This window comes from Sebastes umbrosus, chromosome 1, assembly GCF_015220745.1.
Source record: "Sebastes umbrosus isolate fSebUmb1 chromosome 1, fSebUmb1.pri, whole genome shotgun sequence".
Lineage (NCBI taxonomy): Eukaryota > Metazoa > Chordata > Actinopteri > Perciformes > Sebastidae > Sebastes > Sebastes umbrosus.
This window is the reverse complement of record NC_051269.1, coordinates 16,576,028-16,603,826: the sequence shown is the minus strand read 5'-3', so window position 1 is coordinate 16,603,826 and position 27,799 is coordinate 16,576,028. Positions and strand designations below refer to the sequence as shown.

The window sequence follows — 27,799 nt, the reverse complement described above, 5'->3', positions numbered from 1 at the left end:
GGGACCTTTAATAAGAAAAAATGCATTACTGTCTTTGTCACTGTAACGCCTCAGTGACTTCAACCATCACGGCGTCGAGTTACGCAACACGACGTGAATCTAGCTGCGTAACAAAAACGTAAAATCCAGGCTCATCATCATATATCTTTGCGCTCTCGTGTTTCGTCAGTGATGCACTATCTGTCCGTGCCTTAACGAGGCATGTCTCCTCCACCACACCGCACCACTCCTCCTCCTCCTCCTGCTGCTTCCTCGCATGACTCCACCGCGCCGCCGCCGACTCTTCCCAGCTGAACTACCACTATATCACCGCGGCGGTGTGTTTATTGTCCGGCCGCACCACCACCACCGGCAGCTGTGCCCTCTGCTCTGCTCCCGAAGGCAGCTAGTCCACCGTCATGACCTCCTCTCTCTGCTACTACTCGGCTGATATTCACTAAATGGGATTCGTGGCTGGTCCCGAGGTTTCCACAGCAACTGCTTCCATTATTATCTCTCTAATGAGGACAGCCATCAGGATCTAACTAACACCGTTCCTCGCTGCTGCTGCTGCTGCTGCTGCCGCTGCTGCGCGTGTCTGGGTTTTGGGCTGAATCTCCAGACGCGTCAAAGGTGAGTTAATTAGAGCGTGTGGCGTTTCAATACGAGATTATTTTTTGGATTTACATGCAGGGTTTTTGGGTTTCTTGCTGCTTATTTTCCTAGTGTTTTACACCCCTCTCTCTGCACACTGACTTGTATGTTTCATTGTTGCACACAGGGCCATTCAGTCAGTGCTGCTCGCACATTTTGCTCAGTGCCACTCTCTCAGTCTGTCTGTGCCAGCCAGGGCTCCGTTGTTGTTGACGATTTTACTACACCCCTCCCTCCAGACAAAATGCATGTGCAAAATGTCATATTTCTGACGATTTACTGCGTTTTCTTCAAAGAAAACGCAGTAAATCGACTGCGCACAGAAATTAAAGAGTCAACAAATCCATGGAAATTCAAAATGGAGCTGTACCAGCACCTGTTTTGATTCATCAGGCCGCATATGCGCTGTATGTGAGCCACCACGCAGCCACAGCAGCATTGTCGCCTTTTATATCCCGGTTCCCATTCACAAATCCACTGTTTACGTGTATGATGTGGGATCAGTTTGGCAAACACTGATGTTTTTGGATTTCTTCTTCTTCTTTTATTCCCTCCTCCCAAAGCAAAGACGTTATCATGTTGACAGCATGCTATACTACCCCACCCCTTGTTTCTTTGAAAGCAGCTTTGCTGACAACTGGTGTTTTAATCCCGAGGAAATAGAATTTTAATTATGTGGCTAATCTATTTATTTACAGTCGGTTTTTAGGGGGGTTTTGGAGAAGTTCCAGCTAATTTCCATGAGGCAGTGGATTCAGGTTTGTTAAAAACATGATGAGATATATGAATCATGGGAAAAGCTCCACGTTGGATTTGAACACTGGACAACCTTTAGGAGATGAAATATAATATGCTCTAGCCTCCTCTGATAAACAGGAGGCTAGCAAAGCATGAGAAATAACATCAAAATACCTACTGACTTTCTCTCAAATACTGTTTTACAAGCTGAGAGAGTATACATACACACAATGTTCCCCTTCACAGGGCAGTAGGATTTACTGGGCTGTGATTTAAGATTATTTCCAAAATTGATTACTTAGTGTTTTCCAGTCGTTTGGTTTATACATATGAGCAGATATTGAAAAATATTCCCAAAGCCCAAAGTTAATCTTCATATGTCTTGTTTTGTCAGGTTATTAGCCTATTTGATTTACTGTCACAAAAGACAAAGACAACTAGAAGATGTTCTCATTTGAGGAACTTAATTCTTTGTTATTTTTGCCTAAAAAATGACTTGAGCAATTAATCGTTTATCAAAATTTTTGCTTATTATTTGTCTGCCGATCGACTAATTGATTAAAAAATAATAACTAATAATAACATTAAAATAATGTATACATTGTTGGGGTAGAACAAATACCACCTAGATAGAACATAATATTACTTGGGGGTATAACTAGATATTAATTGAGTTTATTTTAATATCCTGTGAATCACAAAGAGAGGCGACGTTGGTCCTGATTTATTGGACTGTGATTTAAGATTATTTTCATTTTTGATTAATCTACTAAGTGTTTTATCGATCAATCGTTCTGTTTATAGATATCAGCAGATTTTGAAAAATATTCCCTAAGCCCAAGGTTAGTCTTCATATTGTTTTGTCTGGTCAACAATTCAAAACACTAATATAGCCTATTTAATCTTCTGTCACAAAAGACAAAGAAAACTAGAATATATTCCCATTAGAGAAGCTGAATTCTTTGCTATTTTTGCTTAAAAAAATGACTTGAGCAATTAATCGTTTATCAAAATTGGTGCTGATTATTTGTCTGTCGATCGACTAATTGATTAATCTCCTGATTGTTGCAGCTCCAGTTGCCTTTTAATACTCAAACAGGCTTATTAACACGTGGGGAAAAAATACGCTTTTTGGCCTAGAACAAATATTACCCTGAGTTTATTTTAATATTTTATGAATCACAAAGAGTGGCTGTCAGTACATTACTTTGAGATTACGGACAGTCATTAATAAATGTCCTACCACCCTTACCACCCTTATATTGTCAGGCATGCTGTAACAGCTATTCCTCATAGCCTGGATCACTTGTAGCCAGAGCCTCCAGTTGAAGATGGACAGAAAACGGAAGTGTGTTTTATCAGCTGAGTGCAACAATCCCCCCTCTCCTCCTCTTCCTCTTCTTCTCCTTTTCGCCTCTCCTCTTTGCCTTTGTCACAGATTAAGAGGGGAGATGGGATGGGACAGCTAGACACAGGCTCACACTTTGCAAAGTGAGCGGGGTCAACAAAAGATTTGGGGAAAAGATAACAGAAAATATCTGATCGAGGCTTCCGCGGTACAGAAATGGGACAAGGCTTAATAGCTATGTGACTGCATTGGCTCTTCTTTAGCTCGCTTTAAAGCAATTGCCCGCTCTCTCTCTCTCTCCAACCCGCACTATATATAGTTAATCTGTGTATTATGTATGTGGACTGCACTGTTATCATCCAGCATAATAGGAGCAGGACAGGACAGTTGCGCTAATGTGCACATTTCCGCTTGTTTTGATCTTGAGGAACCATCATTGTCCCTCCCCTCCCTCCCTCGCTGGTCCTCCCCAGGGCAAACTGTAATTTTCCCATTCGACTGAAACATTGGCTCGAGCTCCTTCACTCTCTGCAGCACAGTGGCAACTGTTACCGTCTGTTGTGACTCAGTTAGGTTCGTCATGGCCAAAAGTGCTTATGTGCCTGACCAGAAATGTACAGCTTGTGTGCTCAGCTTCAGATAGAGGATTTACAAATGCTGATTAGACAGAGGAAACTTGAGAGAGAGAGTTACATTCTTTGCGCAGTTGGAACCTGTGTAAAATCAAATGTAAGTTGTACTGAAACGCAGCACTTTGAAACATTATCTTCTGCAACAAATTGCTGCATAGTATCTTAGCATTGAGGCTAATTGATCATTCAGTTTATATTATACGATGAAATTATAGATAGAAACCAGCAAGTATTTCCACAAGACTACAATGTGCACATAATTCATCAGATAATTGGAAGGTCTGAAGTAAAGACATTGTGCCCTGGAGGACAAGGATTTAAAAGATAGGTTCATATTTGTTCTTTCTTAATACAACACTCACATGCTAACCCTAACCTTTGGTCAGTCCTGTCCATACTGGCCATGAAGTGATTCCTTCCTGACACGACTCCAATGTAAGAGACTAAATCCCCAGTCCTCTTTCTTTCTTAAGTTCGTCTGAAGCCAGCAGCCTGAGATAGTCTAATCAAGTGGGTATCCTCTACAGTTACAGTCATTTTAGTGCCAAATTCCCTCATTGTATCCTCCAACAATGGTTCCTTGTTGAGCTGTGGTGGAGGAACAGTATGAAAAAGAGGGACTATGAATCTACAGCTGTGGCACAGGAGGTAGAGCGGTCATCCACTAATCAGAAGGGCGGAGGTTTGATCCTTGGCCCCTGTAATCTACATGCCAAAGTGTCCTTAGGCAAGATGTAAGATGCTGAACCCCAAATTGCTCCAGATGGCTGAGCCATTGGTGTGTGAGTGTGAATGTTTATTGCTCCTGATGAGCAGGTGGCACCTTGTCTGCCACCAGTGTGTGATTGTGTGGGTGAATGCTGGCTTGTGATATGAAGCGCTTTTAAGTGATTGCTAAGACTAAAAAAGCACTATATATAGAGGCGAAGTCCCTCCCCTTCCGGTGGACCTCATGAAACCTTATTTTGGAAAAAATGTGTACGTCAACGTTTTTTGATACTGTTTGAATTACACCATGAATCACACATATGATGATTGTCAATTTAAAAGATCGTTTTTCAAGTCAAGAAAGTCTCAGTTTGTCATAGTAGTATTATTTAGTTTTGTTTGAACCCGCTCAGTGAACTACATCTCTCGTCTTGCACAATATACGTCACCAACACAATAGCTATTTAGCTAATTTAGCCATGTTCCACGCACAAAGGAAATTAAACGTTATCTTACCTGATGTGTTTTATCCAGCGACTCCTGGTCTTTTTATCAGCCAGGAAGAGAACGAACGAGCGAGACACGTTGCTCTTGTGAGTACATCCTAGTACGAAACACACAGGCATCGTAGCTTCAGCCAGAATGACGTCACTTCCGCGACTTCTGGGTGTGTAGTCTTTCTGATTACGTATTTTCAGTCTTATACTTCAATAGTTTTAAAACAAACTGTGACTTTCTTGACTTGCAAAATTTTCTTTTAAACTGACAAACATCATATGTGTGATTCATGGCGCAATTCTAACTGGATCAATAAAGCTTGTCGTCTCCATGGTGGCCCACCGGAAGGGGCAGGACTTCGCCTCAATAAATGCAGTCCATTTACCATGTTCACCATCGTAGTTAAGCATATCAGCCTGCTAATATCTGATAGTTAGCAGTAAAGACAAATGCTGATCTTTAGTTTATGATAGTTATTTGGTCATAAACCAAAGTTTTGGACAAATATAAAATTTGACTTGATAATGGCTCTACATAAAAAGTCGGGGATCACCAAAGTTCAACTCATCCTGATGGGAACATGAATGTCTGTACCAAATTTTATGGCAATCGATCCAAAAGTTAATTTTCGGTCAAAACAACAAATATCATGGTAGCCAGTAGGATTCATCATCTGGGAGCCATCAATGTCTGTGCAACATTTCATGGCAATCCATCCAATATGTGTGGATTTTGACCTCCATCACTTACATTGGAATTATGTGCAATCTCTCAACGGCCGGTATGGATAGGAGGAACAATCACAGCAACCAAAAACTGTTTCGATGTGCATGTAGGCACGTGAGTGTTTTTTTAAAACAGACTTGAAAAAATGTGAAAACTATCCTTTGATCAAGGACTCCGATTTGAAATGACCGCGTGGCTTTATGTTATTTTCCAAGGCAGATTGGAGCACATGTTCAAATGACACATAATGAAAATACTGACCTTGTCAACCCTGATGTGATTCAGTTTTAGGTGTTTGGACTAGCCTGCTTTATTAACTTATATATTCCTTGTAGGCACCTGAGCTTTGCTTTCCCTACATTATTCAGTCCATGTACAGAGACGGTTTTATAGATTTTGTGAGACTAGGTCAACATCGAGACTTTGACAGAGAGACACAGCCTAGTGATAAATGTACTGCGGAAATTGAAGTGCTCTTGAACTCAATCATGGTTCTGAGGTAAATATCCCTCAGAGATCCACCTTTGAACGAAGCCTTTATTTGCAGTGATTCAAATCTAATCTTTCAAATCTCCTTTCCCACAACACAACCAGGCACAGCTTTATTCACACAGTCAGCATGTCTGTTTGTTTATTGCCGCTTTTCTGACATTATTAAATCACGTGTTACATAACTTTACAGGGTTCCCACGCAGTATGGAATTTGATTTTATTCATTTACAGGTTACGTATGGAAAAAAAAACAGTTTGGAAAAATATTTGTGTTTTGAGACTATTGCCCTTATTCTGTTTTCTAAAATATAAAATTTAGAATTTCTCATGGCATTGAAGCAGGCAGCCAGTGCAGCCAAAGTGTTGTGAGAGAGCGCGGGCTAGAGCAAGACTGGTGACGTCGAAAGCAAGGCAAGAAGTATGGCGTGCAACTGAACGCAAACTCCTACACAGAGCTGCCTCTACGTCTGTATGTCACAGCCTTCTAAACAGCTCTGCCCCAAGTGCAAGATGTTTGACAGTAAAACGTCGTTCAACTTTCTGCGTAGGACTGTGGACTGAACGTCCACGATGGGTAAATGCAAGTTTTCTGAGGGCTGGCTTGACAATCCCAAATCTAAAACATGGTTGGTTTAGGATTCCAAATGGGAAAAGAAAGCTACATGCAAACTTTGTGTAAAATCGTTTGACATCTCCAACATGGGGGAGGCGGCAATTGTAAACCATATGCAAGAGCAAAAACAATGTAGTCTTGTCAAAGCATCCTCTCCACCCAGAGTCACAAAGTCAAATATGGTCTGGAAAAGTATGGAATTTTGAAATGGAAAATGTGTAGGAACCCTGTTTTACAGCACATTCATACCAGATTTGCAGCTCGTACTGCTTTGAATTAAAAGAAAATCAACTTACACTTTTTAACAAACATACTCATGCCAAAAGTAAAAAAAAAAAAAAAGAAAGGAGAAAAATTGTGTTGAGTTTGATTTTTAAAATTAAAATTAGCCAGCTGCAAGGCAACAAGAGTTTCTTTTGGAATAAGATTTTGATTTGTGTCCTGGGAAAAAGGGAAAATAGAGCGTCTTTGTCACCCCCCACACCTCATCTCCGTCCTTGCTTCCTTCCTCCCATCCAGCCCTCCCACTGCTCAGGTGCCTGTTCTTGTTGCAGTCGCTGGCAGTCACAGCAGTGCGGTGCAATCTGGCTCTCCTACATTCCTCTTTGCTCCTGTTGAATGGAAAAGCTCACAAGGGACTGAAATCTCTCCTCATTTCCCATTCCTCATCATTTTTTACCATCTCTTTAGTTCTCCTCGTCTTCTATCTGTGTAAGACTTCACAAAATCTTATTTTCTGCCCGTTTGTGCTTTTGTCCAGTATATGTTTGTCTCCTCCATCTCCTCTCCTCCATCTTATATCATAATGTTGGAAGCTGTCTCATGTTGTTGCCACTTCTTGATATTAGGGCACTCTGACACCATATTACGAAAAGGCGTGAGGCTTGGCTTCAGTGCTATCTCTGTTGTTTACATAGGCAGGCTCAGAGGCTTTCAAGGGTACTCTGGTGTTTGCAGCATCCTGGAGAGAACCAGGGGAAAGTGACTCTCATACTGTAGGACATGGCTTCTGCCATCACCGCATTGGGATATGTTTGCAGTGCTGGTCGAGGATCATTACCTCCCTTTATCAGTGTATGCTTAATCCTCAGTTTTCCTAATAGAAAGTCCGATCTTACATAATACACAGTGCATACTGCAGTACATTCAACTTTAGTTTTAAAGTTGTATTTAATTATAGTATGTAGCACTCACTGAATACTTTAACTTTGTAGAATTACCATCAATTTAGGTACAGATATTGAATCCCCCATCATCTCATTGAGTCACTTTCTAACTCAAAGCATTGTGCTGCTGTGCTGTAGTTCAGGTGCTCAAGCTTTGGACCATTGATGACAGGAGTCAGGACTGAAATCCTCAGTTAGAGCTTGAGAAACCCTTCTGGAAGGCCTCTTGTCTGCGGTCAGTGAGGGACAAGCTGAAGTAACTTGACATTCAGTTAGAAATCTGCTTTTTGTATATTGTACGTGTAGGACTGGAGCATGTGAAGATGTTGCCATTTGATACTTAGACCTAAAATATAGATCACCAACTAGTTTTTAAGTAGCGCTGGCTCTTTCAAGGCGATCATCTCACAGTTGTTTTTGCATGAATTCAAGCACCTCAAGTAAATGCCTGTTTGCGTCTATTGACTACGTGGACTGCTAAATATATATCTGTTGCATAAGTGCCTTCATTATTCTTTATAATCTAAGACTGATCAGTCGCGGTCCTGTCTGTCCGTTCTGCTTACGTTTTGTCCTTTTCAAACATCTGCTTGTTTCTGATCCTCAGTGAGCCGGTAGATGTTTGAGGAAGCAGCATCCGGCCACAAAGTCCATTACTGATATCCAGAGCAGTTGGCAAAATCGAGCGGTTTTATTCTTCATACAATTCACACGGTCCTGTCCGCGTCTCCCGCAGGCCCACGGGCCTATCTCTGTGTGACTCAGTGTCGCACCGTGGGATACGTTAACCCCCCAGTGCGCCAGATTACATCCTGGCAGGAGTTGAATCAAAGCTTGCATGACCGTACGTGTGTGTGCTTGAAATCGCTCGCGCTCGTGCACATACTCTGCAGCTTAGGCGCCCACACACAACTCCGCAGTGAGATCCTTCCATATCTTTGAGATTTCCCATACCTGTGTAATTATGTTATGCTCGCACATTACACTTAAAAACACCCACTAAGCCTCAGCTGTCCATGCAGTATACAACAACCGCCTACGCGTTCTTTTTACAGCCACTGCCAGTTCCTTCCTCCTTGTCTGTTAATAACCCTCTCTGTCCTGTCTATCACACTCTCACAACTGTGCTGGAAACACTCACACGGACACACACACATGTGTTGGAAAAAGGATGTGAGATGCAACCGTGGGTAGGGTGTTAGTGTGCGATAGAGCCCTGTTTCCCAGAGACCAAGGAACAGCTGCTCACGCACACATACACACACACACGGTGCATACACTCTGTCTGGAACTGAGAGTGCCTCCTATTGAAAAAGGAACAAGGCTGTTTCATGTGTGTATGACTGTCTCTGTTTCAGCCGGCCTGAAATAGCCGATCTCGCAGTGAGTCACTCTGAAATGCCTCGAGGGTTGAACTTGGTGTGTGAACACGGCCCTACAACTTTCTGTGGGTGCACTTGATTGTCTGAGCATGTTTGTCTTTGTCGGCACTCATGATGACAGCGCGCTTTTTGTTGCATTTATGAGGCCGTAATATGTATTCTGCATCAGGATAGAAAGGAGAAGTGGTGTTAGATTACCTGTAGGAGGTGAAACTGTTTCTGCCCTTGTCAACTCATGTGTTCGCACTTGGTTTCATTACAGCCCGCTGCTCCTTTGTTTGTTTTCTTTGTAGATGCTTATTGATTCAGAACAGATTGAATCAACAGAGAGGGATGACCTTGAATGTATGCGTGTTGGCTGTTTCAAGGTGTCCTGTTCTCAGAGTATTTGCATGCTAAACGGTTTTAACAGCTCCAAGGATACTCTGTGGTGAGCAAAGATGAATGTGATGCGCACAGCACACACTGATGAGAATTATTTGTTTGAGAAAGGTTAATGATTAGAAGCTGAATGGGGGTTTTTTTCGGTGGTTTGACATAATGTTTCCTCATGGAACAGGATGTGTGTGTCTTGATTTCAATATTAAAAAGAGTTTAAAAGTAAACTGACATCCAGATGCCCTCCTCTGAGCCATGTTACTGCTGCCAGGACCTGAGTTTTATATGATGGCAGAGTTGAGCTGAGTTTTCTCAGAATCTAGAACCACATTTAATTTGAAGAAATTAAAAGAATAAAATGCATCACTCAATAAAATATAATTGAATTGGAAAAGTGATATAAAAATTCACATAAAAACCTTGTTTGACATCAGGGCTACAACTAAGAATTATTTTAATTATTGATGAATCTGTTGATTATTTTTGTGATCAATCAAATTGTTTTGTATGTAAAATGCCAGAAAATTGCGAAAAATACAATAGTCCAGGATGACGTTTTTAGATGGCTTGTTTTGTCTGACCAACAGTCCAAAACCAAAAGATATTTTGTTTACAGTGACATAAAACAGTGAAAAGCAGCAAATCCTTACATTGGAGGAGTTGAAACCAGAGAATGTTTTTCCCCGACGACTGATTCGATTGTTTAATCAATGAAACGATTATTACAATTGTTTAAGTGATTTTTCTGTCGTTTGACTAATTGATTAATCGTTTTAGTGCTGTTTGGCATATAACAAGAAATAGAGATAACAACCACAAAGAGAGCTTTTTTTTAATCTCTTGGGACGTAAAGTGCTGCATACTTACTCATCATTGGCTCTCTTCCCAGGTCTGCACATGGGGGCGGGCAAGAGCAAGCCCAAGGAGCCGGGCCAGCGCTCCATGAGCTTGGACGGCACCATCGGTACAGGCTCCGACAGCGGGCACTTCCACCACCTGGGGCCTGCCCAGCAGACCCAAACCCCAAACAGGAGCCCCGCAGTCGGGACGGGCAGGCGGGGGCATCAAGGGCAGCACCAGCTCGCCCCGACAAACACGCCAGAGCTGGCTCTCTTTGGAGGGGTGGACCACACGGGCACCATCACCTCGCCTCAGAGAGGACCCCTGTCAGGTAGGTAACATTTGAGAGAGGGGTTAGGTGTGCAAATGTTGCAAATTGTTACCGATTACAGGAGATAGTTTAGTTAGTTTCAGGTAGTGACCTAAACTAATTGTCATTTTGTCAAAAGTGTTGTAAAACAGTAAAAAAAAAAAAAAAAAGTAGGAAATCTTAGGGAAAAAATGGTTATTCGCTTTCTTGCTGAGACTTGGATGAGAAGATCGATACCACTGTCATGTCTGTACGTTCAATGTGATATGCTACAGCCTGACTCTGTCCAAAAGTAAGAAAATCCGCCTACCTGCACCTCTTGACCTCACTAATCAACAAGTGTAAAAACCACAAGTTGAGGTTTTACGGGGGGGTATATGTACCAGACTATTTCTTGGCCGTGCAGTGACTTCCAGGAGTCTCTGCTGGTTGCCTTGCAACCTCACTGTGACAAGACTCCAGTAAGTCACTGTGCCCGGCCAAGAAATAGTCCTGCACATACCCTTCCGTATAATTCGTGAGTTTTAGAGGTAGGCAGATTTAGTTGTTTCCAGTCTTTGTGCTTTTTCTTGGCTCCAGCTTAATAGTGAACGGACAGTTATGAGAGTGGTATCGATCTTATCGAACTCGTGGCTAGGGATGTGAAATGTGGAGCTTTTAATAAACTTGTGACAACACCTGTGTTACCGATTACACCGGACATTTTACAAGAAAAGATGACAGTCAATATGTCTTACTTTGCTCTTTACTTCTGCCTCTCTGGTTGAGCTTTCGCTGCGGGGCCACAGGTTTCCACCTGGCGAATAGGCGCTTTTGCTTATCTCTTCAACACCAAGTCCTCCGCCATCGTCTTGTCTGTCAACTCTCTTCCATGTGTGTGAAATATGACACCTGCTACTCTGTGCTGAGACTCTGTATGGAGCAGACATTCACTTTCAGTTTGTAGCGTCTGTTGTCCGACTATCTATTGATAACACGGCGCTGATCCGCAAAAATAAACAAAACGGATATATTTCTGTAAAAAAAAGCTAAACGGCGGTGGGGGCGGTGGGTACGTAATGTAATCGGTGTGTGTCCGACCACCGTGTAACATCAGTAATACCGACTACCGCGGCAAGCCTACTCGTGTATTTGTGACACAGTAGAGCCAAAGTAATCCTTCATGCCCATGACCAGGATATACATAAGAGTCTACAAAAGAGAAATGCTATGTTTTTAGTGTGAATAATTTGTGAAGCTGAGCAGAACTGCAGCATGCAAACAGATTGAATAAGATCTGATGATAACTTTGACTTATCTATGAGTCAGCCCAGTCAGCCCCGACTTGCTTTCAGTTTGACATCACAAAAGTCCTGAGAAAAATCTCTAAAAACAGATTCACAGTGAGTCATATGTCCACAGAAAAATATTTTCCTTTTCCCACCATCGGCTGTCAAACAGACTTAAAACTTGTCTTTGACTTTGAAGCTCATCGCGCAGCGCCGTCCAGACTTGACATTAAGCTGTAATGTGTCGAGACCAGCCAGATGGTTAGGTTAATGTTGCTCCATCCAGAGTGTATCTGCTGGCCGCCTCCTCCTGTGCATCTAATGAGCCGATCGATGATTGGCTGGCGAGCTCCCGGGTTTAGATCACTGGTTCATTAAAAGGAAGGCGTAGAAAGCTACAAAGAAAATAGAATGCCATCGGTATGATGGCTTTGTCCTTCACGGACGATCAGCCACAAGCAGTCTGAATGTCGATATTTCTCATTAAGCCTTGGTAAATTGTTTTCTAAAAAAATGGAGCAGAGGCGAAATATATCAGCTTAACAGTGGATGGAGCAAGCCCTGTATTATTGAAGTTAGATTATGGAAGTGAATGTGAAAAGATCTTAACAGAAAGTACCTTAATTACATTGTTCCCTAAATATGTGTTTCTTGCAGGAGGTGTCACTACATTTGTGGCGCTGTATGACTATGAGTCACGGACAGCGTCTGATCTGACCTTTAGGAAAGGCGACAGGCTGCAGATTGTCAACAACACGTAAGAATCAAGCCTCTCTATCTCTCTCTCTCTCTGATGCCACAACTTCACAAAAATCTAAATGAACAGATTTGTAGACGCACACATGATTGCGCACAAATGTGTAAATGAATGAACGCAGTCAGAGCTGGTGACTGTGGAGCGATCCAGACAGCCGAGTCTGATCCTCTCCATCTGGTGACTAAAACGGAGCAGAGCAGCACTTTACTAATGCATCCTGTTCTCTCTTGGGCAACTTGTCATCATCCTCGTCTTTAAGACACTGAGAGAGCCTGTCATAGCAAGGTCGCTACACTCGCATATCTTTCCTCCACACAGATAACACCTAAATAATGTGCTTTCCTGCTGGCACATGTTGAAGTTTGTCTGCCATGTGGTGTGATTTAGATAGAATGTGTATTTCAGTTGCAGGAAGTGAGAAATGATATGTGTATTTAAAATCATCTGGAGCATGATTCCTACGCAGGTAGCTCAAGGTCACCATAGTTCTCCGACACGCTTGTGAAACTACGTTAACGTGAGCCGCAGAGTGTAAAACCGTGGTACCGCCAGCCGCTGTCTGACTTCCGTTGCTCCTAAAGTAGTGTTATTACGGTAAGGATGACCTCTGAGCGAGGCGAACTGTGTTACCGCGGTTTTGTACTGGGCGGCTCATGTTACCAGTGAGCAGAGGGGTGCTCAGTTGGTTGCAGTCTGCAACCACACCACTAGATGTTGCCAAATCCTACACACTGTACCTTTTAATATCAGAACAATGATTTTTCTTTTCTTTTCTTATGAGCTCTTTCCATAACTTCCTGTCATGAGTCTGGTCTGCTTTTCTTTATCTTAAGTCTGGTGCTACATAGTAGGGCTGAAAAATAGAATTCATTCATACTTAACATTAATATTACAGTTCCAATATACCTACTTTACAAACCAGTATTTGGTGCATGGGAGTTTCTATCAACATTTTTAATGCAAATACTGAATAAAAAGTAGTGAGACTATAAAGTGAATCCAGAAATCCCATGGGATATGAGGATCTGATCATTTATGGATAATAAATGAGCAGATATTTCTTTATTCCTCTCATAGAATTATTAAAAATGTTACAAACTGCAGTGAAATGAAAAGTGGAGCTTAAAACTTTAATACCACTGCAGCTGGTGTAACCCCACTGTGTAGTCCCACAGCATATTCGGCTCCTCTGCTATGTGTCTGTGCTGTGCTGCTTGCCTTGCTGTGTCTCCTCGCTGTGTTTTTGATGTGTCTGCTGTGTCTGTTATCTCTCCCTCTCTCTTTTCTCTCTCATGCTTCATGGTTTCTCCTAGGAAAAAGTACAGCTTCAGGTCAGTAATACTTAATGCAATAAAAAAAAATCTCACGCAACCTTTTGTTCACTGTCCCTTTGCTGCTGCACGGATTTGTCTGATCAAGCTCGCAGCGTAACTGCAATGAATTAGTAAATATTAGAGATGTAGAGTGATTTGGTGCTCTAACATGCTTGGTAGGTAACATATTGTACGTCTCTCTATATAAAACAACAGTTAAAGGGACTCTATGTAAGAAATCAAAAATTGCTTGTTAACAGCGACACCTGTGGCGGTTAAGTCAACGGAGTCAGCGTCCTGTTGCTAGCGCTTGTGCTCGCTCTACATAGTCATGAACGAGCATCGGTCAAAACAGTGAGGCGACACACGTCAGCTAAAACACAATATCACTCTATATTTCACCTGTTCGGTAGTAATGTCAGCTGACCAGACGAAGGTCTCTCTCCATGCATCGATGCTGATCCTTGTCTTCTGACCACGGTCGGGAGGCTGAAGCAGGAAGAGTTAACACTGTTTTGCAAGACGGGCTTCACTAGATATAACTTTGGTGCTTCCGTGTAGTTTGTGTTGGAGTCTGAGTCTGAACAGCGTAGCCACACGCGAGCGTGCATGGGACACCAACCCTCAATGATTTATACGTGTAAGAAGTTACAAACAATACCTTTTTAAATGTTAAAAATGTAAACCAAGGGACTACAAGTGGAACAAAAGGTTGCAGTTGTCAATTTCCTCTCTTAACAATGTGTCTTTCTTCACTCTGTGCACTTCGGTGTGGGATGAGATGTATAATTTGTTAAACCTCAATCTTTAGGTTTTCTCTTGCTTTATAAAAGACATCATGGATCATAAGTCAAACAATGTGGAACTTTCAACTTGTATCAGAAGTTCTTACCTGTGCTGCAGATATTGTAATATTTAATTGTTTAGTCTGGTATATTTTTCCAATTGGGAAAGTATACCATGAAAAGACCAAAACCAACAATAGATTTATCCAATTAAAAAGTATTTCCTCTGGCGCCAAAGCCTGATTCAACTTCTATATTATTAAAAACATATAAATAAGCCACTCTGTTGCACTGGTTGATATGTTCCTTCATTATGATGAATGTGGGCACTGTAGTTTATTTTGAGTTAACATACACCTTCCTTGGGCCATAAATACCCTCTAGCATATAAAATGTATACATCCGCAGCTGAAAATAGTCCTCATTTAGCCTTTTTGAAACATGAAACTACTGTATATATTTGTGTCTCGTTTTTAAAGGTGCTAAATGTGAGATTGGGAGCATTTCTATTGCCTCCACACAGCTCTCAACATCCTGACGGCTGAGCCAGCAGCTTGTAGCTAACAATGTTAACATTGAAAACAGCAACAATGCTGACAGAGCTAACAGTGTTAACCTCAGGAGGAGCTGGGGGGGAGTGTTATGTTCACATTCTCATATTAATGCTATGGATATCATATAGAGCACCTTTTAAATATTTACATCTCCAGTGGGAACCAATAAGCTTTGGGTTGTGAGCCACAGACAGGTTGCATTGTTGGTTTTGGTATTTTTTTTCATGGCATTTGTTGACTATAAGAAAAATACAGATTAATATTATTCTATTCTTCATTATTCTTCAAGTGTTCTTCCTCCATCAAATATTGTGTCTCTTAATTGGGAATAAAGTAAAAGATCATTAAACCAAGAAATGTAATGGTTGCCTTGGTCAGTTTTCTGTTTATTGTTGACTCTCTTGCTCTCTCTGTCTCTCTTTCTCTCTCTCTCTGTCACAGAGAAGGGGACTGGTGGCTCGCTCGCTCCCTGACGACAGGAGAGAGTGGTTATATCCCCAGCAACTATGTGGCTCCGTCCGACTCCATCCAAGCAGAAGAGTAAGTTATCCTCTCCTTGCTTGTTGCAGTTTCTTTCCTACAGAGATTCAAAGCATTTCTTCCTTAGTGCAAAGCCTGAACGCAGCATTATTCTCTGTGCTATATCTTCTGCAAAGAGTATAGAGAGAATATTTGCCAATATACTATCCAGCACAGTTGTCTGTATTTCCAGTCAAAACATATTTCTGCCTGCCTGCTCCAGACGCTCAGTAGTAGCTTCTTTCTGATCTTATTCTCCGTGGCCCACTTTGGCAGGTGGTATTTTGGGAAGATCACTCGGCGTGACTCGGAGAGGCTCCTTCTGAACCTGCAGAACAGACGAGGAACCTTCTTGGTGAGGGAGAGCGAGACGACGAAAGGTGAGAGAGCAGTCACTCCAGAGGCTACAGTCATTATCAAGACGGTCCAATTAGCTCTTCTGCTTTTCTCTGTGTCTGCTTATAATGATGTATTAAATCTGCCTTTCTACGGCATCTTTGAGATCTTTTAAATGTATAAGATCAGTTTAACTTTACCATGATATTGTTATTTTAATATTCATTATAATATGCAATTTCATTAGGGGTGGGAATCACCAGAGGCCCCACGATACGATACTTAAGTCACAATACGATCTTATTGCGATTTTAAACATTTTGCAATATGCTGAGTATTGTGATTTATTACCAAATAAAATTCAATTAAAAATTATGCAATTTGTCAACATCTGTTTTATCTGAAAATATACAGTTTTCACTCTGTTAATCTCAGAGTTTTCATTCACATATCTTGAGGTCAGAGGTCAAGGGACCTATTTGAAAATGGCCATGCCAGTTTTTTGCTCGCCAAAATGTACGTTACTTTGGAGCATTAGTTAACGTTCTTCCCGACAAGCTAATATGTGTGGGATAACGTACAGCGAGCCGGTCATTGTTGTGAAAGAATCCCCGACAGGGCGACCCCGATGCAAAGTGGAGGGGTCTCTCATCACCCCGAAGGGGATTCCTTCACAACAATGACCCTCTATCTGTACATTATCTCGCTTATTACACGGATACTTACTGAAGAAATCAATATTTTTACACAAACAGTCCACCAGAGTCCGACATCAGAGCTGCGCCCATAGCAACGGTCTGTTATGCATAGCAACGGTCTGTTATACAGAAATTACAGGAGGGCGGAGGTTAATACTTTATGAAAGATTGATACTTGACGTCTGTGTATTGATAAAATATTGCTACGCAAAATATCACAATACTACGCTGTATCCTTTTTTCCCCAACCCCTACATTTCAGGTTGTATTACCAGGAATAAGCCTTGAGGCCTCAATGTATAGCTGACATGATTAATCAATTAGTCGATCACAGACTCTCAAATGTAAATGTTTTCTGTTTTTTCTTAGTCTTTTATAACAGCAGTAAACAGGCAGTTTGAATATGTCAACCTGAGCAGACATTTTATACACTAAACAATTCATCGTGAAAATAGGGAGATTAATTAATAATGAAAATAATGGTTAGTTGCAGCCCTACCTGCACATAAACCTGTTTCTCAAGATAAAGGCAGTTGCTTCAAACATGTAAAAACACAGCTATGACATTGTGTATTTGAGATCTATAGTCAGATATTATGAGAAGAAGCTGAGAATTACAGCATTACATCAATAACACAAGTTTTAAAATGACCAAAGATTGTAACCTAACAACAGACAAGAAAGAGAAAGTCCTGACTATTAAACATGCTTCATGAAACTTCTGTGAAAAAAGGAGGTGATGACACTTTCTCTGTGTCCCTGGAGGTTACTCCACTCAGCAGATGTGATCTCACTTTGAAATAAGTAGAGCTTTAGGGACTCAATTTGAAAGAGACAGAACCTTGCAATTAAGTCACTTTTTTTTCAACTTTCACGCAGGCCTACAGCGCTATATCTTTGTTCTCTGGAGTTTCGCTTCTTTCTCTGAAACTCTGCAGTCAGATCTCGTCCTTGTGACGTCAGTGGGATCTTTAGGGGGTTGTTACGGAGGAAGGGGAGGGGATTAAGGAAAAGAGCACAGTAGAGTGGTGGAGTGGGCCTTGTGAATGGATTGGGGTGAATCACTCTGCCAGAACTAGGTCAACCTAGGAGGGTGCTGGATTTCCTCCTGGCTATATAAGTCTCTGTTCTCCCAACATACACACACATTGAGAGAGAGAGGCATGGAGAGGGGGAGAGTTGTAGGAAAGGAGGAGGGTCAGGGAGGGTAGGAGGAGCTCTGGCAGGGGGTGTGTTAGCCTCTGGGTATGTGTATTTTATGTCACGTGTGAGGCACGGATTAGCAGAAGGATGTCGCTCATAATGTATGTTGCATATTGTTTAATCATGTCAGACTGGTCAGGATACATCTGATCATTTGTAAGGCTCAGGCTAGAAGACACTCCAAATCCTTAAACTTCTCAGCTTTTGTCAGCACTCGTGTTTGTGTCCCTGGAAAAACGTCTTGTTTTTTTAATTTCTATTGTTATGTTTGACCTAATAATCTATTGCTTTAATGGTTTTCTCTTAATATTTCTTGTTTGTGAATGTAGTTTTCTGATAAGAGGCTGTACAAAACAAGTCAATAATTATCACTGTTTTACTCCAAAAGATGAAACTTTACTTACTGGTGGGCCATGGACAAAAAGGTTTAGTGGAATTTCCAGGACCCTTGAAGGGGCCATCAGGGATTTGCCCAGCACAGCTGCTAGGAAACTCCACAGAGCAGCTGTCACATAGGCCCACATACGCCTGCTTTTATTGTTCTAACCTGTCTCTGTCTGTCGTTTCGTCATGTTCACAGGGGCATATTGCCTGTCAGTGCTGGATTACGACAACACCAAAGGCCTGAATGTTAAACATTACAAGATCAGGAAGCTGGATAGCGGAGGTTTCTACATCACCTCCCGCACCCAGTTCACCAGCCTACAGCAGCTAGTCTTCCACTACCGCAGTGAGTCCTCAAACACACACCTGCTCTCTGATAGTACCTATTGTAATACCTCTCACAACACTGTTGCCCCTAACCTGCCCGTCCACTCTCCCTTCTGTTCCTTTGTTCAGAGCACTCTGACGGGCTGTGCCACGCTCTATCAGACGTGTGTCCTGTGGCCAAACCTCAGACCCAGGGACTGGCCAGGGACGCCTGGGAGATCCCCCGAGAGTCCCTCCGCCTCGACCTTAAACTGGGACAGGGCTGCTTTGGAGAGGTCTGGATGGGTAAGAACTACACATCGCTCCATTTTAGTGGAATTGATTGAATTCGTCTCACACCATGGCAGATAGACAGGTTATACATTGAATATACAAAATATGGGAAAGCAAATATGCACATTAACCAAAAATGTAAAATTATCCCTTTAAGTCTACATCATAGACCGTATATAAAGATGGATGACACGTCTCCACTTCCTCCCACTGTACAGAAGTGATACCACAATTTTATGACCTATACTGCAGCCAGATCAAGATGTTTTTTCGCTTCACTTTTGGAGCAGCTGTCATGTCATCCATCTTTATATAAAGTCTATGGTCTACATTATATCAGGAGGAGATCTAGCACTTTATTAAAGAAGTAATACAGTGATGTTATTTTTCTGTGTTTTCTGACAGGCACGTGGAACGGTACAACACGGGTAGCCATTAAGACCCTAAAGCCTGGCACCATGTCTCCAGAGGCCTTTCTTCAGGAAGCACAGGTCATGAAGAAGCTGAGGCATGAGAAGCTGGTCCAGCTCTATGCTGTTGTGTCTGAGGAGCCGATCTACATTGTGACAGAATATATGAGCCAAGGTAATACAGGACACAGATTGTAACAAGTGATGGTTATCAAAACGTTTTTTGGTACTGAAATCTAAATACTTCTGAAGAGGGCTGATTTATATTTCTCAAAATAAAATATGAAAAATCAAAAGAGGATTGTTTTGGTGTTGAAATCCGGGTATTGTATTGGCACTGGTATCACACTATTTTTAACAATATATATATATCAGGGCTGTCAATCGATTAAAATATTTAATCGCAATTAATCACATGATTGTCCATAGTTAATCGTGATTAATTACAAATTAATCACACATTTTTTATATGTTCAAAATGTACCTTAAAGGGAGATTTGTTAAGTATTTAATAGTCTTATGAGAGTGGACAAATGTGCTTACTTTATGCAAATGTATGTATATATTTATTATTGGAAATCAATCTAATCAGCAACACAAAACAATGAAAAATATTGTCCAGAAACCCTCACAGGTACTGCATTTAGTATAAAAATATGCTCAAATCATAACATGTCAGACTGCAGCCCAACAGGCAACAACAGCTGTCAGTGTGTCAGTGTGCTGACTTGACTATGACTTGCCCCAAACTGCATGTGATTATCATAAAGTGGGCATGTCTGTAAAGGGGAGACTCGTGGGTACCCATAGAACACATTTTCATTCACATATCTTGAGGTCAAAGGCCATTGGTACCAATGGATTCTTTAGGTTTTTCTAGTTTCATATGATGCCAGTATCTTCACTCTAGCTTTAAAACTGAGTCCGCTACAATCTCTGAAACACTGATTCCGTTAATGCGTAAAAGAAATTGGTCACATTGAAACAAATTTGCGTTTAACACGATATCGCGTCAACTTTGACAGCCCTAATATATATTACTGCTTATAACATTGGTTTGCTCACAAACACACCTATAATGGACAACCAGTTGTTTATTTGGTGGTTATCTGTCATTATCTACAACTGTCCATTTTTTCTCTTGCACTCACAGGCAGCTTACTGGACTTCCTTAAAGGCGACGCAGGAAAGATGCTTCGTCTGCCTCAGCTAGTAGACATGTCTGCTCAGGTAATATTATTTTCGGTTCAGCTCCACTAAAAACAACACAATATTTCTATTTATATTAACATTCCTGTCCCTTCCTCCAGATTGCAGCAGGCATGGCCTATGTGGAGAGGATGAACTACGTCCACAGAGACCTGCGCGCTGCCAACATCCTGGTGGGAGAAAGCCTGGTGTGCAAAGTAGCTGACTTCGGCCTGGCAAGACTCATCGAAGACAATGAGTACACTGCGAGGCAGGGTGAGTCCACACTTCCTCTTTCCACAACAGATTATTCTTTCATTTCCATTAACGTGAAACTGGACAGACATGATGTTGGAACTACAAAATTTTACTCACGCATAACTGTTTTTTTTTTTTAATAACCCATGGTTCCTCAGGAGCCAAGTTCCCAATCAAATGGACGGCACCGGAGGCAGCTCTGTACGGTCGCTTCACCATCAAGTCAGATGTCTGGTCCTTCGGTGTGCTGCTCACAGAGCTGGCTACTAAAGGCAGAGTCCCCTATCCAGGTAGAGACTCACATCATGTATCAGCACCTGAACAATTCCCCTTTCAAACAAGCAACGTTCTTAAACAATTATCATGCTGGATGACAAGAGATGAAACAATTAGTTGCTGATTCATTTTCAGTCGATGGTCTAATCATTTTATCGACTATTTCGATAATCGCATACCTTTTCTTTTTTTTTTTTTCAAGCAAAAATGCCAAAAATTCGCGATCCAGCTTCTCAATGTGAGGCTTTTGTGCTGTTACTTGTCTTATGTGATAGTAAATTGAATATCTTTGGGTTTTCAACTGTTGATCAGACAAAACTAGCTATTTGAGGACGTCCTCTTGTTCTCTGGGATATTATGATGGACATTTTTCACAATTCTTTGACATTCTACAGAGAGACATTTTTTTCTTACTTTATTGTAGGTCATTGGTGCTTTTTATTAGGGCTGTCAATAGTTTACAATAGTTAATCACGATTAATCGCAAATTAATCACACATTTTTTTATCTGTTCAAAATGTACCTTAAAGGGAGATTTGTTAAGTATGCAAATGCATGTATATACAGTATTTGTTATTGGAAATCAATTAACAACACAAAACAATGACAAATATTGTCCAGAAACCCTCACAGGTACTGCATTTAACATAAAACAATATGCTCAAATCATAACATGTTAAACTGCAGCCCAACAGGCAACAACAGCTGTCAGTGTGCTGACTTGACTATGACTTGCCCCAAACTGCATGTGATTATCATATAGTGGGCATGTCTGTAAAGGGGAGACTCGTGGGTACCCATAGAACCCATTTACATTCACATATCTTGAGGTCAGAGGTCAAGGGACCCCTTTGAAAATGGTCATGCCTGTTTTTCCCCACCAAAAGTTTGCATTAGTTTGGAGCATTATTAAACCTCCTTCACTGCAAACTAGTATGACATGGTTGGTCCTTAGGTTTTGTAGTTTCATATGATACCAGTATCTTCACTCTAGCTTTAAAACTGAGCCCGCTACAAAATCGCAATTTACGTTAATGCACTAAAGAAATTAGTGGCATTGGAACAATTTTTTTGCATTAACTTTGACAGCCTTAATATTTATGGAAACACCTATTTTTTCCACTACTTGTGTACATAATAGTCCTGCCTATTCTTTACTATTATTTGTCCAACTTTATTGTCCTTGTCCCTAGCTTTTATTTCTATTCCTGTGCAAGTACATCAAGAGAGATGTAAAAATCAGAGTCAAAATCTAGCTCTAAAAACGCTAAAACTATAGACTGGATTGTTTCATATTTTAGGAATTTAAATAAAAAATTTGCTCTTAAAGTATCACAAAAATATTTTTGATGTTTTGCAAATTAAATAATTTCATTCGTCAGATTTGCTTTATTAAAGTTACTGATTTTTTGGGGATTTTTTTTTTTAGGAAGAACGTCTTTGTCTTCCCTAAATCTAACTTTCTGTTTCGCTCGGCAGGTATGGTTAACCGCGAGGTGCTGGACCAGGTGGAGCGCGGCTACAGGATGCCCTGTCCGGCAGAGTGCCCCAGCTCTTTGCACGAGCTCATGCTCTCCTGCTGGAGGAAGGACCCAGAGGAGAGGCCTACGTTTGAGTACCTGCAGGGCTTCCTAGAGGACTACTTCACCTCCACAGAACCCCAGTATCAGCCGGGGGAGAACCTATAGAACCACACACTGAACCGAACCCAGGGGGGAAAACACCTCAACACAGAACGATCTGCACTAACCGACCTCAGAGGAGCACCTGTGGGAGGATCTGAGCCTGTGAAACTCATCTGGGAGGAACTTGAGATTCTTCTGTGGAAGCAAAACCGAGATAGAAATTCCCCATCATGTGCCATAAAGAAACCGCTACAGAAGAACCTGAAGAACCTCCTCTCTGCAAGCACTCACTGTTTTACTGAAGGTTTTCCTGCTGAAGTGAGGCTCAAGGCTGTAAAGGACAACTCCTGGTGGACAGACTCTGGCTCTGATCTGATGTTTTGTGAGAGGTGCGACTGATGTGGGAGGAACCGAATCAGGAGCGAGGGGGGAAAAGAACAAACCTCCTGTCGAAGAGAGAAGGTCAAGGGAGGATATTTCGGGCATGAGTTGTTTAGCAAAAACCTCCCTCTTTCCCTCTTCTTGTCGTGTCTCTTTACCCTCGCCTGGCACCTTTTCCGCCCACAGAAGAGCACTGCCACTGTGGCTCAGGTGCCAAAGGAAAGTCTGTCTCTCTTAACGTCCTTTTATCTCCCTTCTGCCTCTCTCCTCTCTTTTCTCTATTTCAGTATCTCCCTCCAGTTTTTCTCAAGTGCTGCTTCTTCAAAGTGTCTCCAAATAACTCAGCTCTGGAACTCTACTTTGCATCTTTATTTATGTTTACTCGGACAATATGCGTCCTGTGGTTTAAGGTTTTGTTCAGTGGCAGACAAAAAAAGTTCCTGATTTCTCTGATTTTTCTGGTAGTGAAAACATTTCATGGTAGTGCCAGGGTAAAATGTACTCAACAGGCAGGTTCTGTAACACTGGAAATTATGTCAATTCAAATTTGAGGCCTTTCTCTCTCATGTAACCCTCTGTCTCTTTTCTAGCCGTATTTCTTGACATACGCTGAACGGCCATAGCGGTCAGCTGGATCCAACCTCGACAATTAAAAATGATTTTGATGCAGGTAGTGTTTAAATGCTTGTTGTTTTGATTGACCTTGATTTAACTGGAAAGTTACATTGAAAATAAACAGCACTGTTATGGTGGCACTAAAGAGCAGTTTTAATAGTAGTCAGCTCATTTCCTCTGAGGCATAAATTGGGTAACTTTCATCAAACATTTATGTGACCTACTAAGAGGCTAATATGGCTACCAGACCAATCATATTACTGTTTAATATTCAACACAGCTCGGGTGTAAAAGCCTATGTTGTGAAACAAACAAATCACGTTTCTTTACTGCTGTCCATGTATATAATGTTTTATTATCAAGGGGCTTACTTGGGGGGGGGGTTAGTTCTCAAACAGGCAACTGTTTACGTAAATTTGACAATAAAACGTTGCATCATTTCCCCCAGTGAACATCATGTTAGTGAGTAAACTGGACAGATAAACCTGTGAAGATTCAAAAGGTTTTCATCCACTTCACAGCTGTTGTGTCCATAAAAATATGCAACCAGGCGGCCCTAATGAAACTGTAAAACTTTGATCAGGTAACTCTAATAAAACTGTGTTTATGACTTACTATAAGAGTTGATTTTGAAACCAGTTAGCATGCTTTTGTGCCGTTCTTCTCTTGACCATTGGCTGGGTTTGTATTTATGCTGTACTGTACATCAACATGTGTATGTTTACTCAAAGTTTGACGAGGGGATCATAAACTTCTGAACATTTGTGCCATCAACCTATAATTATTTTTTAATATATATATCTTACCCACTGCTGCCAGTTCTCACTATCATACTGTACATACTGTAGCTCTTTAGGGTTGGTTTTGTATCATGTAAGCCACTTTGAAATGGCAGGTATTTATGTTGGGTGTCACGCATTTCACAGTGGTTTAGTTTTAGTCGATGCAGCAACAGTAGATATAAAGTTATAGATTGTTGCCAACAAATACTATGAAACCAATTAGCAAAATAAGAGCCATGCAGCAATAAGAGATGGTCCATGCCCTCTAAAACCATGAAATTATCATTCGATGATTATGACGGCTAAATTAATCAATAATGTGGACGATTCTGAAACCAATGAAAAAAGGAGTTTGGGTTGTGAAATGAAAAAATGAGGTCAAAGATGTAAATAGTATCTTAAACAAATGACTGTGACTATCATGTAATTTGTTTTTGTATAGTTTTTCTTTAATTGCACCTCCATTTTTGAGGTTTTTACAGTGACGCACGCCTGCTCCCAAAATGTTTTAATATTAAGACGCTACTGTAATTGGGGCTTAAGGAATGTTTTCTTTTTTTAATATTTGACATATTTCTGCAAACGACAATTTAAAATTGGGCTTGACATATTTATATTTATTTATATATATATATATATGTATATATATATATATTTCCGAGGAACATCTTCTCAGTGCTTTCCTCTTTAAGAATTGGAAATCCCCCGTTTGTTCTGACGCACTGAACCGCCTGTAAGTCACTGGGACAATGTGGAAGTTGATGGGCTCATGACTAATATGAGTAACGCCAAGGTCTGATTGGATTTTTCTGTGCCATATTAAAGAAGTGTCTGTTGTCTTTTTTTTATATTTAATTTTTTTTATGAATCTATGCAGTTTGGGTCTGGCATTCCTGCAACTTCATGGCCATTTTGTTCTAAAGTCAAAATCAATGATCATAAACCGAAGGTGTGAGCATTTTGTAAGGACTTCTCTTTTTGTTTTTGTTTCTGATGTAACAGGATTGAAATGGGTATCGTGCCACTTTATGTTGATCTTTAAATGTGCAATAAATTATATTTCAAATGTGTTTTGATAAGAGTGTGTGCTGGTGTGCGTGCTGTCCTTTGACCTACATGTTTATATAAATATCACACTGTTTTGGCGTGACTCAGTGACCTCTAACTAAAGTGATGTGTGTCAAATGTTTAGAAAAGTGAGCATGTGATGGGAGGGTCACCAGGTCAGTGTTGCCAGAATTTCTGGGTCAGGAAGAGGAAGCGTAAAGAGAATTTCCTGAATGAAATGAAGTGTAACGAAAAGGCAAACATTTTCTGTAGAAAATGTGCTCGCTGCTGAAAATTAATTAATTGAAAAATTGTTTCAGTTGAAGTGGCAGTAAAACTAAAAAAAAAAATGAAAGAAGCTAAAGTAGCAGTTAAAACGCAAGTGCAGAAAGAAGTTAAGTCTTAAGTGTAAGCACTGAATGAAGTGGAAGTGTCAAAATAAGTGTAAATGCCGTGTGAACTTCTGAGAGGAAATTAAATGTCAATCGAAGCGCAAGTGATAATTGACCTGGAAGTGGAAGTTGGTGCCAGTTCAAGAGCATAAACTTAACAACGATATCAGTTGAAGTGGAAGCACTGAAAGCAGTTGGAGCTAATTATTTTCGAGCAGTGGAAATTGTGGGACTTAGAAGAGCTGAGGAAGTTTTTTGTTCTATGATGAAGATCTGAGACATGAAAGGATTTGAACTGTCAGTCGAAGTGCATTGAAAGGAGTTGAAGTGTTAGGTGTCAGTGAACATATGATATGAGGATCATTAGTTCAAATTACCAGGACATTTAAGTTAAGAGTTGATTTTGTGAATGAAATGAAATAAAGGTAATACATATTTTACATTAGTTTATTTATTGACTTGTGGTGGTGTCATGTTGTGAGAATTATAAAGACCTAATTTAAAGATCTAAATCAAACTTACAATGAGATGAGAAGTTATTGTAACTTATGTAATGTGTAACAGTAGATATTTAACTTCTGTTTGCCCTCACAGAACCCTTTTATTCACAGCAACAGCGAATAAAAGATACTGATTTATTTGATAAATTTAGTTACTTTAAAGATTCAGATTATTAATACAAAATATCAACAAATAAAATGTGATATATTATTATAGAGTAAGCTACACAGCAGTATTAAAATTAAGTAGCCTTCACCAAGTGATCAAGTGATATGTACATTAATCTATCAAAGACTTTAATCCAATAATATACTGTATTTTATTCTGCATAATGAGTAATTTTGGAACTTTAATTATATTTTCATGTTAATACTTTTGTATTTTTATGTAAGTAAAAAATTTTTAATGTAGAATAATTTCTTCACTGTGGAGGTTCAGGTTACTTCTGGGTGTGACAGTCGACCCCGGCTTCTCTCAGAGCGTCTGAAGTGTTTTTGTCCACACAGGGGCAGTGTTTGTCAGGAGTATCAAGGACACTCAGTGGACGAGGAGCAGCAGGACACACTGAGCTGCAGACCAGCAGCAGATTGTAAACCCACCTGCTGTGTTGGCCTCCGCTAAACAACATTAACCTTTGGTAGTCATTATAGGCGGCGTGATGGATGACGGCCAGAGACACATTTTTCTCAAAGATCTCTCTTACGGCACCATAATGTAGTTTATGCAGAGACCTCATTGGCACACACTTCTCCTCGTTTGCTTTTTGTCAAAATCCTCTGAAAGTATCCGCAGCTGTTAATTGACTACAGATGAGCTCTCCATTATATTGGCTTGAATTAGCGGCCACATTGAGCCAATCGGCAGCTGACGTTTCCCCACTAATGAGCAGCTACTCTTTCCTACGCTGCTGTGATTAGGAGCAAAAATATATCAGTTGATAAAGTGCTTCATTTCTAACATGCAGTATATCTGTGTGTGTGTGTGTGTGTGTATGCGTGTGTGTGTGTGTGTGTGTGTTTGTGTGTGTGTGTGTGTAACTGGCTGTTGTTTTTCCCATCTGCTGAGCCGTAGTGCGAGTCATTTATCTCAGTTATCCAGACAGTGTCAGAGCTCCATCTGTGAAAACAGTAAACACACTGACTCACACTCTCTAAGTGACTGCCATTGATACCAGACAAGAGAGCACTGCGGATACACACAAGGATATAGTATGTCTGCACACACACACACACACGCACACACACGCACGCACACACACACACACACACACACACACACACACATTGGGCTACAGTTACTGTTTGTTTTCATCTCATTACAGTGACAGGAGCATGGCAACCCCAGAGAGAAGCTGGATAATAGTGGTGTTTTGTTTTTCTCCACTAATGGTCGGGGTTGCCTCCTCCTCTCTCTTTAAATGATCCCTGGTTTGTCTGCATACAG

General features: G+C 40.9%; 1 protein-coding gene across 2 annotated transcripts; it reads left to right on the top strand.

Annotated features, from left to right (window-relative positions):
• The first annotated feature begins 148 nt into the window (after positions 1–148).
• On the top strand, positions 149–25,486 carry LOC119497163 (proto-oncogene tyrosine-protein kinase Src-like). Of its 2 annotated transcripts, XM_037785074.1 has the most exons (13): positions 150–611; positions 10,202–10,485; positions 12,390–12,489; positions 13,803–13,820; positions 15,583–15,681; positions 15,937–16,040; positions 18,478–18,627; positions 18,738–18,893; positions 19,287–19,466; positions 20,445–20,521; positions 20,602–20,755; positions 20,896–21,027; positions 22,493–25,486. In XM_037785074.1, exons 2-13 carry the CDS (start codon positions 10,212–10,214, stop codon positions 22,699–22,701), a joined length of 1,653 nt encoding a protein of 550 aa, XP_037641002.1. In that variant the 5' UTR covers positions 150–611; positions 10,202–10,211; the 3' UTR covers positions 22,702–25,486. The 2 variants fall into 2 exon arrangements, with proteins under 2 accessions (XP_037641012.1, XP_037641002.1); XM_037785084.1 differs by lacking the exon at positions 13,803–13,820 and having other exon boundaries at positions 149–611.
• Positions 25,487–27,799: the final 2,313 nt, after the last annotated feature.